Below are 15,226 nucleotides of genomic sequence, written 5' to 3'. Positions count from 1 at the left end.
AGCAAAATTCAACAAGGAACGTGTTGGCTTTAAGACTGATTTGTCAAATATCAATTCTCTGCCTGGCCTTTCTGTGTTGTCTGCTTAATGCCTACAAGCTATCACAGCATATTTCCTAATGAAATTATTTTTGTTATCACTAATCTTTCCAAAAGAGATGGTTGAAAAGTAGAGCCTTCAATTTGATTTTCTTGAAAATGTTTTCACTTTTAAGTTGTCAACAACTGTCTCAGTCATGAAAGGAAGAAACCTTGCTTCTGAAGCAATCTTGAAGCCATCATATGTCACTATGGGTAGCATTCAGTGGACTGGATACCATGCTCTCAGGCCAGCTGAGTCAGCCATTTAAAACGTGGCTGTATTCTCAGAGTGTGTATCACCTCTTGGCTGTGCCATTGAAATTTGGTGACTTAAATAATCTTCAGTATCATAAAGAGAGAAACTGTCTTAGCATTCAAATGCCCTGCATTTCTTACAACTATGCAGAGGTGTTAAATGACGATCGTGTAATTGTCTGTCACTGGTGAATTTAGACAGTAGTTGCCTTTCAATAAAAGTAGACCATATATATTTGGCAGACATTAAACTAAGTTTTGCTTTACTGATTTTTAACTAGGAGTTGTATTTTAGAAAGCAGTTAGAATAATGTTTGTCAAATGTAGATTTTAAAGTTAGGATGAAAAGGAAAAGGCAGAATAGAAAACCTCGCTTAAATTTACTTTGAAGCTCAGTGTTTTTGCTTTCTTAGTTGTCTACCACATCCCTCCCTTCTCCCTCCCTTCTCTGTTCAAATGGAGAGGATATAAGGAGAGCACAGATGCCACAGGTCTTAAGCGAAAGCGGTCCCAAGGTACAGTAAACCTGGTTCTCTTCTGGTAGCCTACACCCAGCTTATAGCAGCTGCTTAAAGCCTAGATGTTCTAGCTTTCCTAAAACTGTCTGTTGTGCTATTGGCTTAGTTTTACATTATTACATGTATGTATATATTCATTTTGTGTCATATGTATATGTTCTTAAGATGTTAAGACAATATATAAAATATATAAGTGGTTTTCAGAGGAACAGAGTTTTGTTAGATTTTACTTTTCTCTAAATATTTGATCAGTTTCAATCTTTTAAACATATGTAGCTCAGAACTATTTCAACAAAAATTTGCTTTGTAAATGGTTATTAAGCCCTTGCAAAATTTTTAATCCTTTTAGCTTATAAAAAGCTTTTTATTTAAAAAGTCTCCCTGTGGTTGCTTTCTGTGAACTAAAGCTATTAGTGTATGTTGTTATTAATTGAATCTTAGTCCTGTGAGACACATACACACACACACACACACACACACACGTCAGTGACATATCCTAAGAGGTAAATGACATAATTGATTTTCATAAAACTTCAATTATTTGTAATGTATTTTATGTTGTGTGTAATTTCCCTGCACACATATATATGTGCACCATGACATGACAGCTGCTATGTAGGTGTTGGGAATTGAACCTTGGTCTTCTAATGAAGCTTAAGCGCTAAGCCATATCTCTCACAGATTTGTTTATTTAATGTATATGAGTACACTGTAGCTGTCTTCAGACACCAGAAGAGGGCATCAGATCCCATTACAGATGGTTGTGAGCCACCATGTGGTTGCTGGGATTTGAACTCAGGACCTCTGGAAGAGCAGTCAGTGCCCTTAACCACTGAGCCATCTCTCCAGCCTCCCAGAGCTGTACTCTTAACTTGAGGTCATTTACAACTCATCTTCAGGTAAAACAGGTGCACCCTGCCAGTTACTAGCTTTTGAGCAAATTAGTCTCTTTCTGCATCAAGTTTTTTTTTTTTTTTTTTTTTTTTGGTTCTTTTTTTCGGAGCTGGGGATTGAACCCAGGGCCTTGCGCTTCCTAGGCAAGCGCTCTACCACTGAGCTAAATCCCCAACCCCCTGCATCAAGTTTTTATGACTGAAATGGGGATACAATTCTTGCCATAAGGAGATTTCAGAATGCTAATTGGACATAATGATGGTGAATACCACTTTCTACAAGATAAGACTATGAAGGTCTCTTACCTAAGTGCCCACTAGATAACGGAAAAGTTAAGCCTTCAAAATACATGAGTTATCAATTATGAGTGATAGAGTAGATCAATCTCTAGCTCATTGCTTCTGCACTATTAGTGGAGTCACACATGTGCCCCACACTCTATTTAGCACTGGATATGCAGAAGTGAACAGTTCACAGTATCTGCCTCTGAGCTTGGGAATTCCTCGGCTGCATTTGCATTGAGTACCTCGGGCACAGTAGGCACAACCTCAGTACAGAAATGCAGTAGCCACACCACAGAAACATTAATTTCTTCTCAAAGCTTCATTTTTGTATTTCTGCTGTGCTGAGAAGTGTCAAGTGATCATTGGCCTTAATATCCATTCCCAACGTACCTTATATTCTAATACATTATTCTCTTCTTACTGCCTTTTTTGTCTTACATTGAGTAAAATTTTTACATATCTTGATATCTTTAGTAACATCAACAAGAGGGACAGAATTAAAGTTTCTGTGCAGGGCTGTTGAAAACTTTTGAAGAGATACAGATCCCTCTAGAAGAAGAGGCAAACCACTGGGGATACAGCTCCTTGATAATCAAAAATGTGAGCTACATGCAAGGGTTTAATATCATGCGGTCACACCTGGCACGCGCTGTTCCTTGTAGCACAGGTGATCGTTTATAAGGCTCTGTGCATTGCTTATGTGACATAAATGTTTTCAGTGACGTTCTCTCTACTGAGCTAAAGTACATGGTGTCTGAGTTAGACATTACTGATGCAGCAGCCTGGGTGTTGAGAATGTCTTACACAAGAAAAATCCATCTTGGAGAACTTGAAATTCCTCTCTTTTGTGCAACAGCTGTTCATAGTTTCAAACTGAGTCGGAACCACGTGGACTGGCACAGCATGGACGAGGTCTATCTCTACAGTGACGCAACAACTTCCAAAATTGCAAGAACTGTTACCCAGAAACTGGGGTTTTCTAAAGGTAATGGTCACACGTTATAGCGGACTGTCAAAATTTGGGGGATCAAAAGTAGATAACTCAGATCCTGTTTTTAATTGATATTTTAAGTAGAAGTTCAGTGTCAAGAGCCCTGTGAAGTGAACTGTGCACTCACTCGTCAGCTCAGAGTTAGGAGTTCAGAGTACAACGACAAGGACAGGAAGTGCCAGTCTACGTGTGAGCACGGTCCAGTCTAAGACAGTGAAAACCGAACATGGCAGCTGATGCATAGCATAAAGGAAGAGGAGGCTAGAAATGTCCCCCTTGTCTCCAGTGACAGTGGGTCCGGGGACTGGAGCCATATTGTCCTGGATTCAGTTGCAGTGGAGGAAGAGAGGTAATGGTGCATGTGAGAAAGACAACACGACTCTCAAAGTTTTGCTAATGGAGTTGATTCATTTTTATTAAAAGAAAAAAAAGGGTTGGCTAAAGAGCTTCACAGATTACAATGCTGCCACTTAAGTGTGATGACCTGAGCTCAGGTCGTCAGCGACCACGTAAACTGATGCATAGTGTGCATCTGCAGTCGTAGTCGCTGGATGGAGGCAGGGGCAGCAGGGCCAGCTACCCTGCATGGCAGCAGGGCCAGACACTGCTCAGTGGAGGGCGAGGACTGATACCTGAGGCACCTCGCACACGAACACACACGTGCACGTGCACACACGCACACACAGACACACATAAACACACACACACGTCTTCTAAGTGTTTAGGGAAGATAGAGAATCCTAAATAAGTTTGAAATTTTACTTTTTAAGTCCAAGAAAATGTTAGTATGCCACTCTTTTAATTTATTTGCTATAAATGTATCCGAATGTTTCATATGTTTATAGTTAGTTGTATTCATTTTGTGGGGTGCCTTTTTACATCTTAAGCACAAAACATTATTAGATGTGTGCACTTTTTGATTAATAAACTCTTTGTATATATGCTATAACAGTAGGTATCATATTTTGCTTAGCTTTCCCTAATTTTCATGTACCTTTTCTCATTGGGGTTTTTTTTGTTTGTTTGGGGGGGTGTTTGTTTGTTTGTTTGTTTGTTTGTTGATACAGGGTCTCACTGTGTAGCCCGGGCTATCCTGGAACTCACTGTATAATCCAGGTTGGCTTTGAACTCGAGTTCACCTGCCTTTTTTCCCCCGAGTGCCAGGATTATAAAGACATATGCCACCATGCCTGGTGTATTTTTTTAATGTGAAAGGTTTTGTTTTCCTAATGGTTTCTGGCTTCTGTATTGTATTCAGTTTGTTTTGTGTCAATCAGTATATATTATCTTACAAATTTTGCTTCCTCTTTGTAGACCCAGTGAAATACCTTTTTATAATAGTCTTATTATTACTACTATTTCTTTCTTTAACCCTAGTGTGCAAGTAGTAAACTGAGGACTGTAATTTCCCCACAGCCTCCAGCAGTGGGACCAGACTTCACAGAGGCTACGTAGAAGAAGCCACACTAGAAGACAAGCCATCGCAAACTTCTCATATTGTGTTTGTTGTGCACGGCATTGGACAGAAGATGGACCAAGGAAGAATCATCAAAAACACAGCCATGTGAGTCCTGTGCGCACACAGAGTCCAGAGTCCCAGCCTCCACATAAGGCATAACCTCAGTGATGTTTCAGGACTAAACCAAGCGTGACTGTATCTAGATGAAGTCTGGTGTCCCCTCCAATGCAGAGAGGGAGGGATAAGCCTTAGTCAGTGTATTTAATTGATTTAAGGTCCTCAGCAGGAAAAGATCTGGTTTTAAGTTTGTTCCTTACTCTGTGAGCTTCAGAAATTGAAAGTTTTCAAAGTTGTCCAACTCTGAGAAGATTAAAACTTGTTCAAACATAATTTTCAATACACTCTGCCCACTCATTGCTCCTGAGGAAGCAACTGTGGACTTTCACACAGACGTCAGTGGATATGAACACAGAGGCAGGCTATTTTCCTCCTTAATGGATACATACCCAGCTGTGTCCTAGAACAGTTAGGAGCTCATCAGGGTGTGTGGGGGGGGGGGGGGATTCGTGTGATCCAGAAGTTGTTAAGTGCTGTGTTGAAGGAACGTTGGGGTTGAAGGTCACACCGTAGATTTGGCTCTTCTGTCAATATAAAGTAAGCTGGTGAGCACAGACTTACAGTGCCTGAGAGTCAGTCAGGCACCGCTGAAAGCGCAGTTTACCAGACTCGGAGGCTGCCAGCAAAACCCTTATTCCTGAAGTGAATGCTGTCTGCTGCTAGGATTAGCTCTCAGTAAACTACATAAACACTGACCTTGCAACACTGTGAAATCATCACACCCACCAGAGATTAAAGTAAAAAAGTACTGTGCCGTTCACGTTGTGTTGCCATTGGACACTGGCATGCCTCTTAATTCTTCAGTCTTTTGGTTTCTGTTGTAGGCATCTATCTCATAGCTCCAATTCTGATTTTATGATAAGTAGTCATTTACTACTTGGCACGATAATTATATCCTGAAACATTCTTTGCTTAGATATCAGGGACCATGAGAAGTAGGCTTGCTGACATAGCCTCCCCGAGATCCTTAGGAAAAGAGAAGTTTGATTTCTTCAGGTACAAATGAGGCAAAACATAACACAGGAAGGCTAAAGCCCGTGGAGTCTTTCCAGACTCACTGACACTGCTTGGCCTCCACTACCACTCTACAGGGCTGTACAATAGAGAGGCCGTGTTAGTGACATCACACGTGCAGTTAGCAAGCAGATGGTAGAAAACTTGAGAGACAAGGGGTGTGGGGTGAGAATTAACAACAGACACGTGAGACCTGTCTACCGTCTGCAGTGGATGGGCTGGAGCATTTGAAACAAAAAACAAATGTAAAATGTTTTAATGTTACTATAAAATAGTTTTTATAATCGGCTGGGGAAATGAGGCCCCTGAACTACATGTTTACTAAAATTAAAAATCACTCAATTACAGCACCATAATATCAAATAGACGTTATTTTAGGAAAATATGCTATTTAGAGATAAGAGAGCTGGGGACGTAGCGCAGTGGTATAGCATTTACCTCACGTGTACAGTTGCCTCGGGGATTTGAAACCTTGGGTTCAGTGTTCACACCAAGAAAATAGAAGCAGAAATAAAATGATGTGGTCTCTGCGATTTGGTTTAAAACTTGCGAGGAAGATGTATCTGTTGAAGGGACACCATGAGAGTTTTCCCAGTGACCCATTCAGCATCTTCATAATGTTGGGCCAATCACCATCCTATCCTTCTGGTAAAATTCACATAACCGACAAAAAATATAAGTTCATTGATACCTTAATCTTTCAAGTAAAAAGAATCCTGTAGTTTGCATCATAAAGAAAAGACAGAGGCTGAGGGGCAGAAATCGTGCAAGAGCCAAGGAGCTCTTGTGCAAGATGGCATCTCATGGGCGTGCTAGGGAAGGGACCCTGTGAAAACTCCATGGTCTGACTGCCTGAGGACCGGAAGCACGGCACCACCACGAGACGTGCATGCCAGAAAACTGACGAGGGCCCATCACTAGATGAAGAACTACAGGCAGCTAACTCCATCAGAGAGAGGGGAATTAGTCATCTTCGGAAAGAGCCCCTGCTCGCTTACCCAGTACAGCATGGTCAGACCTGAAATCATGTCCATGTAAGCAACACCAGACAGACCCAGCAGGCTGTGTGTGTAAATTCATTCCTGAGTACGTGCACGAGAGTGGGTGCACACACAGTAATAATAGTTCAAGTAAAAGAGGCCATAATGGGGCTGGGGATTTAGCTCAGTGGTAGAGCGCTTGCCTAGGAAGCGCAAGGCCCTGGGTTCGGTCCCCAGCTCCAGAAAAAAAAGAACCCAAAAAAAAAAAAAAAAGAGGCCATAATTTGAGAGGGAGCAGGAGAGGAAGGTACAGGGATATAAGAAATATTGGAGGGAGGAGAGGAAGAGAGAAAGGAAATAACCTAATTGTATATTAATTAAGCGTAAGGTAGGTAGCGGCACTGAAATGAGGTAACCGATGACGCATGGAGGTGAGCACAGGCGTGGGCACTCCCTGTGCTTCTCCACCCCTGAGGAGCCACTCCAGTCCTCAGTGGGAGGAGTTCAGGTCCTCAGTGGCCGACAGGAAAGTGACTGCAGTCACTGGAGACAGAGTCGGTGGGAGACGGAGTCTCACACTGCAGGGTGCTGTAGCAGTGTGTGAAGTCAGCCTCGGTTTGTCTTCTGTTTTATTTTCTAGGATGAGAGAGGCTGCAAGGAAAATAGAAGAAAAGCATTTTGCCAACCACGCAACACACGTTGAGTTTCTACCTGTGGAGTGGCGATCGAAGCTTACTCTTGATGGAGGTATACTTTGTTTGAAACCAAATGATTTTAGCCAGGGACAAACCTTTTCAAGAATAAATATGCAAAGTTTTAAAAATATTTTTATTAAGAACAAAATCCTAGTCACATGTGGTGTCGTGTGCTTTTAATCCCACACGTGAGGGGTAATTCAGAGTTACAGACCAGCTGGACATAAACACCATAAACAAATCTTTTCAGTTGGTTTAAGGTATATTCATTTTTTATTCCAGATTATTCAAGAACATATTTGAGCGAAAAAAATGTTTTTAAAATTACCAACATTGATTTGTGTCTTTGGACTCCCACATAGACCTCATAGATCACACTGTGTGTGTGTGTGTGTGTGTGTGTGTGTGTGTGTGTGTCCGTGTCCTTTGTGGTTTGAAGGTAGAGGGAGGAGATCTAGGTCTCTCTGACACCAGCACCCCCCTTCCTCACAGTGCTACACATACACACTGCCCGGATGTAGCCCAGAGTCTTCCGCGTCTGTGGCCTTGTCTCACAGTCAGGACTGACAGCTGGAGCATGCCAGCTCCAAAATGGCATCAGAAATTGTCATGAACTTTTAAAAAAAGAAGTAATTAAATGCTCATGGCCAAGGAAGAAGTCCCATCAGTGATGGTATATATGTAAAGTTCTGTATAAAATACCATCGTTTGGGCGTTTCTTGTTCACCCAAATAAACTTGAGGAATGTAGACAGCAGGGTGAAGTAACATTCACTAAGCCCCTGGGCCAAGCCCGTCATCCGACTAAGTTCACACTGCTGTGGTGCTTGGTGCGGTCGGTCGGTCAGTCGGTTAGTTGGTTTGTTTGTTGACAGGGGAGTGTTTGTTTTGTTTGGGTTTTTTTGTTTGTTTGTTTTTTGGGGGGTGATTGGTTGGTTGTTGGTTTTTTGTTTTTCTCAGCATCATTATTTATTAGCAAAAATGCATAGCAAAACCTCCAGGCAGTACTTCCTCACATGGTGAGGATGAGGATGGAGACAATGGGAGATAGGGTCAGTAACGCACGTTTCAGAAACAGGACCCCTTGCACGTATGCCAGTGGGGACAGGAAATGGCATAGCTGCTTCACAAGACGGTCGGTAGTTCCTTAGCTGTCTAAGCAGGGTGACCACACGGCCCAGCCGTCCTACTCCTAAGCAGACGGACCCTGAGAAAGTTCAAAATGCAAACGTTGATGTTTAAGAAAATAGATGGTGTGCAAGAGTGTCCAAAGCAACGTGTTGTTTTTTTAATTTCTTTCCCTAACGTAATACTTTTATTGATTATTTGGGAGTTTCATGTATCCGATCACACTCATTTCCAAGTTACTTGTTTTGTTTTGAACAGTCTGACCTTTGTAGCCAGATGGCCTTGAACACAGTCTTCCTGCCTTAGCCTCCTGAGCCCTGGGGTTCTGGGCGTCACCTATTAACATAGTTTTGAAGGCATTAAGATAACTGAAAGATCCTGAACTTTCCTCTTCCATTCAGATAGCAGGGGGAAGGGCAAAACTGCAGGCCAGGCAACACTTTAGGGAGGAAAGGCACACCGTGGAGGTCCTGGTCGCAGCATGGGCACATAAAACCGGACAAGTACTAAATTCATAATCAGCTTTACTCTGCATAGATTGCAAAATAAAAGTATGCTGTGGCAAATACCAGTGTACTAACTGGGAGTCAGATGATAAAAACGAAGGTTTCTGTGCGGCGTCCTGTCTCTGCACACAGTAATACATGAAGAGGGAATGACAGGAACAAAGAATTGAAAGCAGCGGCTTTGGCTTACAGGTCCCGTGCTCTCTGCTCAGAATACACACACACACACACACACTCACACACACACACTCACACACACAGACACACACACTCACACACACACACTCTCACACTCACACAGACACACACTCTCACACACACACTCACACACACAGACACACACACTCACACACACTCTCACACACACTCTCACACACTCTCACACACTCACACACTCTCACACACTCACACACACTCACACACACACTCACACACACTCACACACACTCTCACACACTCACACACTCTCACACACTCACACACACTCACACACACACTCACACACACTCACACATACTCTCTCACTCACACACACTCTCACACTCACACACACTCACACACTCTCACACTCACACACTCTCACACTCACACACACTCACACACTCACACACACTCTCACACACTCTCACACTCACACACACTCTCACACTCACACACACTCACACACACACACACACACACACACACACTACAGAAAAATCATTAGAACCGATCAGCTTATCAAGGTCATGACATAGAGGGTTTATGTGCAAAAATAACTGCTCTTCTGTAGACCAGCAACAAACAAAAATAACATCAAAATGCAATACACCAAGAAATAACTTAAGTATGCAACTTTTATATAAAATGTGTAACTTTAAGTAATTTTATACATTTAACTATTAAAGTACAAGTACTATTAAAATATAGAAAATTTAGATAAGTTTAAGTTGATTTTCTCACATTAACTGGTTGAGTATTCTAGAGATGCCAACTCTCAAGTTGGTCTGTAGATTTTCACAGAACTTGTAAGCTGACTGTGAATAGAACAGAAGGCCCAGGATAGCCAAGAACTGCGTCAGGGAGTCACATCCTCCGAGGTGGCTGGAGCCATTTAACTTTTGAAGTTGAAACACTTGAATGTCGGGACAGAGTTGGGCAGATAAAGCAGGGCTGCAGCACGTGCCTCACACATTCCTGTGCCACTGCTGGACCCTGATCACAGCAGAGCAGCGTGGCAGCCCAGTGCTGAAGCCGGTTATCCTGTGGGGGAAATGGTTAAAGACAAAAAGATATCTGCTATGTATCATCCAGACCAAGGGCTCGGCAGAAGACCATGACTTTCAACACTTTAGAAAACATTTGGGAGAAGAGTTCAGAGCACGTAGAAAGGCTTAGTCTTTACCGTGGTGCCTTCTGGTCCTTACTGTGTTGTGCTAAACCACAGAACAAATTCACACTAACAGTCTGAGTGGTGCAGCGAGGAGGGCCTGCGGCTCTGTCCGCCTTCCGTACTTCTGTAAGCGCTACAGTGTCCTGTTTCTGAAGCCCATAGGCGTTTGTTCGCCTTTGTTTGTATATAGGACCTGACAGCACATGCGTCACTGGGTCACCAGAGATAAATAGCAAGCATAAGAAAAGTTTTGTTTGTTGCTGGTTCTGTGATCGCAGTGCCAGCACACCAGATAGGCATAGTCAGGCCCAAGGTAAATAGAACCCAACAAATTAACAATGGCCGTCTTCCCTTCACGTTCCTTTCCTTTTTGTGTCTTTTTGTTGTCTTCTACTTTTTAGTTTGGGCTTTTGTTTAGTTTCGTCTTAGATGTTTTGCAAGAAGGAAAGAGCCCCACTAATGTCTGGTGTTTAAATACTAGGTTATTCTAGGAGATGGAAACATCCCCATAGCCTTGCTAAGTTTGGTTTGGTTCTCTGTTCTCAGACACTGTTGACTCCATCACTCCTGACAAGGTGCGGGGCCTGAGGGACATGCTCAACAGCAGCGCCATGGACATCATGTACTACACCAGCCCGCTCTACAGGGATGAGGTAGGTGGCCTGACCAGCTTGTCGTGTTCGCTGTGCCTTCCAGTGCAGCAGGCCCGTGCCTTCTCATAGTGGATTCCTCAGCCTCAGAGCAAGGGCTTCCCAGGCGGGCCGGGCCTGGACCAACCACTTGGTGTTCCTTAAAAACACAGAGAAAGAAAGGCCAGAACCGGCAGGGCACACCTTCAGTCCCACACTCGGAAGAGAGCTACACAGTGAGACCTTGTCTCACAACAACACAAGAGGTTCATGGTGTGCGCACCTGTATTCCCAACACTCAGCGACTAAGGCAGAAAGGTGGCCGTGAGTTCAAGGCCAGTCTGAACTACAGAGTCAACCCTATCTCGAAAAATGATATAATAATGAAAAGAAATAATATAGTATATAATGTATAAATAAATATGTATGAGCCTATTGTGGGTAGAGATTAGAAATGAAGGTATCATTCTGAACTCATAATTTGTAAAATGTGTTTATAGGTATAATATATACACATATATGTGTATGTATGTGTGTGTATATATATTAATCCGTGTGTATGTGTGTACAGGTGACTATGTTTACATACACGCATACATTTCCCAGTCATTTACACTAAAATAGCTAAGAAACAAAAATACCTCTTATCACAATGAGCACACCTAACATCTGACGTTTGTAGTACCAAGAGAAAAATTACCAATCCCTGTGAGTGTAGCTGATCCAGAGACCAAAACATAGATAGTTTATGACATAAGCTAAAGAAATGTTCAGATGTCAGTGGAGGTGGCAAGGGTAGGAGCCAGTTGCCTGGATCTGAACCTGTTGGGCACCCAGGTCGTTCACTGTCACTACAGGAATCATCACTACTTTTAGTGTGGGGTAGAGTAGTGACAGTGCAGTAAAGGAGGGCAGGTGATTTTCAATCTTACATTCACATTAAAAAGTAAGTGGGAAGCCGATAGGCCCCTTGCTTTTGGAACAGTGGCGCTGACTGGGGTTGGAAATCACTTTTGCAGCTGTCATGGTAGTGCTGGGTACACAGACGCTGGACATGAATCATCAGGGAACATTGACTTGGGGGCAGTGTTTTATTTAGGAGCAGACTAATTGCCTGGTCTTAGACTTCATCCCTGTAGACTGCTCACTGGTCCATAAAGGAGAGCTATAATTACACACAGGAGAAATCAGGCAGTGTCTATATTGGGTTTTCCCAAGGGACAAGTGGACACTGTAAGCCTTTAGATGTGATGCCCTGTGAAGGATGCGCCAGCCCCTGTGTGGCATCGTGATATCGAGAGATACCTGAGAAACACAAAATAAGGACCAGGACGAGGGCCGAATTCTTTCAAACCATAAGTGTCATAAGGACAGTAGTTAGAGGAAGAATTCCCGAGAACAGGAGCTGAAGAGATCTGATAGATTCTGTATCTTCTCCTCTGCTGTGCTGGAGGAGAGCAGGAAGCTGCAGGGAAGGAGGACAAGAGTTGGGTTGTGGGTTGTAGATTAGATAAAATAGATCCAAATAGTGGATAATTAAACTAGAAATGCTCCTGACTCAAGGGAGTGTACGAGTATACAGGGGGGTGTTAAGGAATAAAAGAAGACAGTGTATGTGCTAAATTCCTCAAGTAATTACCACACATTTGGGGAAGGTGTATGTTTGCATATTTGTAGAAGCAGAAAGAACACAAATGTGATAAACGTTAACAAAAGAAAACTAGAGAGGCATAATGTGTGGTTCCATAAGTTCTGTATTGAGGAGGGGAATGTGCGTGTGAGCCCAAGGCCCGTGGAGTCCCAGGGAGCTCGAGTCAGCAGGCTGCAGTATGCCAGCCTGCTGAACATGGGTCCTCCGAAGAGCAGCGGGTGGGCTCCAGCCCAGACCTTTGGTTTACTTTGTGATGTTTTATATTTTTCAAGTTATTTTTGAATAAAAGGTTGAGGAAACAAAATATCAAAGTTAACAGGGAAAAACCGTTTTCCATCCCCTAGAGGTTGTGACTTGGTCTGAAATGAAGCCGTGTTTATATTTTAAATGAACAGTTCTCCTAGGTGATCCCATCAGGGAGTTCTGAGTAGTGCTTCTCCAGGCACTGTGAAGAACCAAAGGAGTTCATACTGAGAGGGGCTAAAGTGCTCTTGTTTGTTTACAGAAGGAAAGTCTGTAAGGTAAATCCCTGGGCTGGAGCCGGGGAGATGGCTCAGCAGCCAAGAGCGCTTGTTATTCTTGCAGAGGACCCTGGTTCAGTCCCCAGCACCCGCATGGTGGCTCAGAGCCATCCTGACTCCAGTTCTAGGGCATCATAACTTTCTCCTCTGACCTCCTCCAGGCACATGTGCTACACAGACATACATCCAAACAACACTCATAAAATATTAAAGCCTCCTAAAACATTAATCTCTGGTGTTACTCTCTAACATAGAAGTGAGTTGGTGATCAGGGACTGAAGGGGCATGCGTGTTCGCTGTGATGAGACCTTTGTAGTTGCAAAGCTGCGTTCAAAGAGTGGACACTCCTTCAACGTGGAAACAAGAGACCGTGTAGATGCAAAAGCTACCACCCACAGAGGTGCACTCTCATCTCCACAGCAGTTAATTTAGGTCACCTCTTGGTCTCTTGACTCTGAGATGGAGATTCTCAAGGGAAAAGTGTAGCTTTCTTAATGGCTACAGGAGAACCTGGGTTAGAGGGACAGGGCTGTTTCCAGCTAGTCCTTCTCACTTCACACTTTTAGAGGGTTACGTTTTTTTTTAAAAACATGAAAATCGTGTGCTTTTTTGCCAGTATACCAAAGTACATACATGTCTGCATGGTTTAAACCACAAAGACCTTCAATGATACCACAGAGCTAGGTCAGTGTCTCACTTCCCCTAGCAAGCACAAAGTCCTGGGGTCAATCCCAGGCAACACACTGATGTGCACCTTTGCTGGAACTGTTGCGTGGCTTATAAGTAAGGAAGTTGGGTTTTGTTTTGTCTTGTTTTGGATGGCTGATAGCATAGAAGCTTACTCTAGAGAACTACTTACAGCTCTCAGAGAAGTGCGTGCGGATTGATATCCCACACACAGCCCAATCCTACCTGAGAGTCACCTGCAGTCTGTCTGAAGGCTTTAGTGTCCATTTGTCCTGGAACTGGTAGTCCCTAAGGTAGAGTTCCCAGGCCAGCAGTGGCAACATTCTCCAGGAGCTCGGTACAGATGCAAGCTCCTGGGGCCTCCAGAGCCTGAGTCAAGAAGTCAGAGGTTGAGCACAGCAGTCTGCCCTTGGCAGTGCCAGTGACTCTGATGCGTGTGGGAGTCACAAAGTGTGTATCCCATCACCAGAAGATCGCATCAGACTCACTGCCGTTCCAGTAGCGCCCTTAGCTTCAGCATCGTTTGTCCTGCTCTAAGCTGTCAGTGAAGGATGCCAGGCCTTCATGCGTGTCACCCCTGAGTCGCCCAGTCATAGAGCACAAGAGCGAATGCCAGTTTAAGCATTCAGGTGAAGAGCGTTGAGTAGTAGACGGGAGAGTTTGGTTGTCTCATGACTGAAATTAGAAGCTGCAAGAAGAGAAAGAAAAGAAAGCCTCTGTCAGCAACAGCTAACTGGCTTGTTAAGAAATGAGATAAAATGGATAAAACTGAAATTTTGTATCAACTGGAAGAAACATTAAGGAGGAGGACTGTGCTGAACTTCAGGTCAGGTCCAGGACAGGCCGAGTGATAAACAGTGTTTTCTTGTGGCTTCAGGGAAGGCAGTGCTCTCTCAGAAATGTCTACTGATGCTCAACTCAAGGGAAACTGCTTCACAGAGAGAAAGCGTATTGTCACAAATTTATATTCTTTTTAAATATTTGCTGGGTTGGGGATTTAGCTCAGTGGTAGAGCGCTTGCCTAGCAAGCACAAGGCCCTGGGTTCAGTCCCCAGCTCTGGAAAAAAAAAAATCTAAATATTTGCTATACCCAAAGCCTGTACACTATAAAACTTTAGAATTGACACACGGTAGGATGAACTGAAGTGGAAACTTGGAGAAGTCTTTGGAGACCATACTGGGATATAAACGGAGGGTTTCTCCATCCGTGCAGGGCTGGCTAGTATAACCCACCTAACACGCTCAAAGCGTCTCCGTGGGTAATCAGCCCGTGGCGTGTTCTGTGCTGGTGATACTGTGTGCAGCATGTCTGCACCTCCACGCCTGCCTCCTTTTAAAGCGGTTTAGTAACTGTAATAACCTAGTTAGAGTGCATCCGCCATGTTCTGTTTTTCTTCTTAATACGTTTACATTTAGAAGTAAAGTTTACAGCACTCAGTGAAGTCT

General features: G+C 43.4%; 1 protein-coding gene and 1 long non-coding RNA gene across 10 annotated transcripts in view; one reads left to right on the top strand and one right to left on the bottom strand.

The window, feature by feature from the left end:
* The window catches only part of Ddhd1 (DDHD domain containing 1), a 66,556-nt gene that overhangs the window by 35,451 nt on the left and 15,879 nt on the right, over window positions 1-15,226 (top strand). For 5 of the 9 annotated variants that reach the window (XM_063274205.1, XM_006251770.5, XM_039093255.2 and 2 more), the window contains 5 exons: window positions 749-850; window positions 2,888-3,016; window positions 4,439-4,586; window positions 7,233-7,339; window positions 10,839-10,945. In XM_063274205.1, the coding sequence (XP_063130275.1) occupies window positions 749-850; window positions 2,888-3,016; window positions 4,439-4,586; window positions 7,233-7,339; window positions 10,839-10,945 (593 nt within the window). The remainder of the gene's footprint in view (window positions 1-748; window positions 851-2,887; window positions 3,017-4,438; window positions 4,587-7,232; window positions 7,340-10,838; window positions 10,946-15,226) is intronic. The other 4 variants (XM_006251773.5, XM_006251774.5, XM_006251772.5 and 1 more) reach the window with 1 other exon arrangement.
* The window catches only part of LOC108352894 (uncharacterized), a 30,799-nt gene continuing 26,517 nt past the window's right edge, over window positions 10,945-15,226 (bottom strand). Inside the window, exon 4 of the long non-coding RNA XR_010058119.1 lies at window positions 10,945-14,468. This is a non-coding gene — a long non-coding RNA (uncharacterized LOC108352894). The remainder of the gene's footprint in view (window positions 14,469-15,226) is intronic.

The sequence above is a fragment of the Rattus norvegicus genome, chromosome 15 (genome assembly GCF_036323735.1).
Source record: "Rattus norvegicus strain BN/NHsdMcwi chromosome 15, GRCr8, whole genome shotgun sequence".
NCBI classification, from domain to species: domain Eukaryota; kingdom Metazoa; phylum Chordata; class Mammalia; order Rodentia; family Muridae; genus Rattus; species Rattus norvegicus.
The sequence above is the reverse complement of the archived record's forward strand: the minus strand, read 5'-3'. Positions and strand labels throughout refer to the sequence as shown.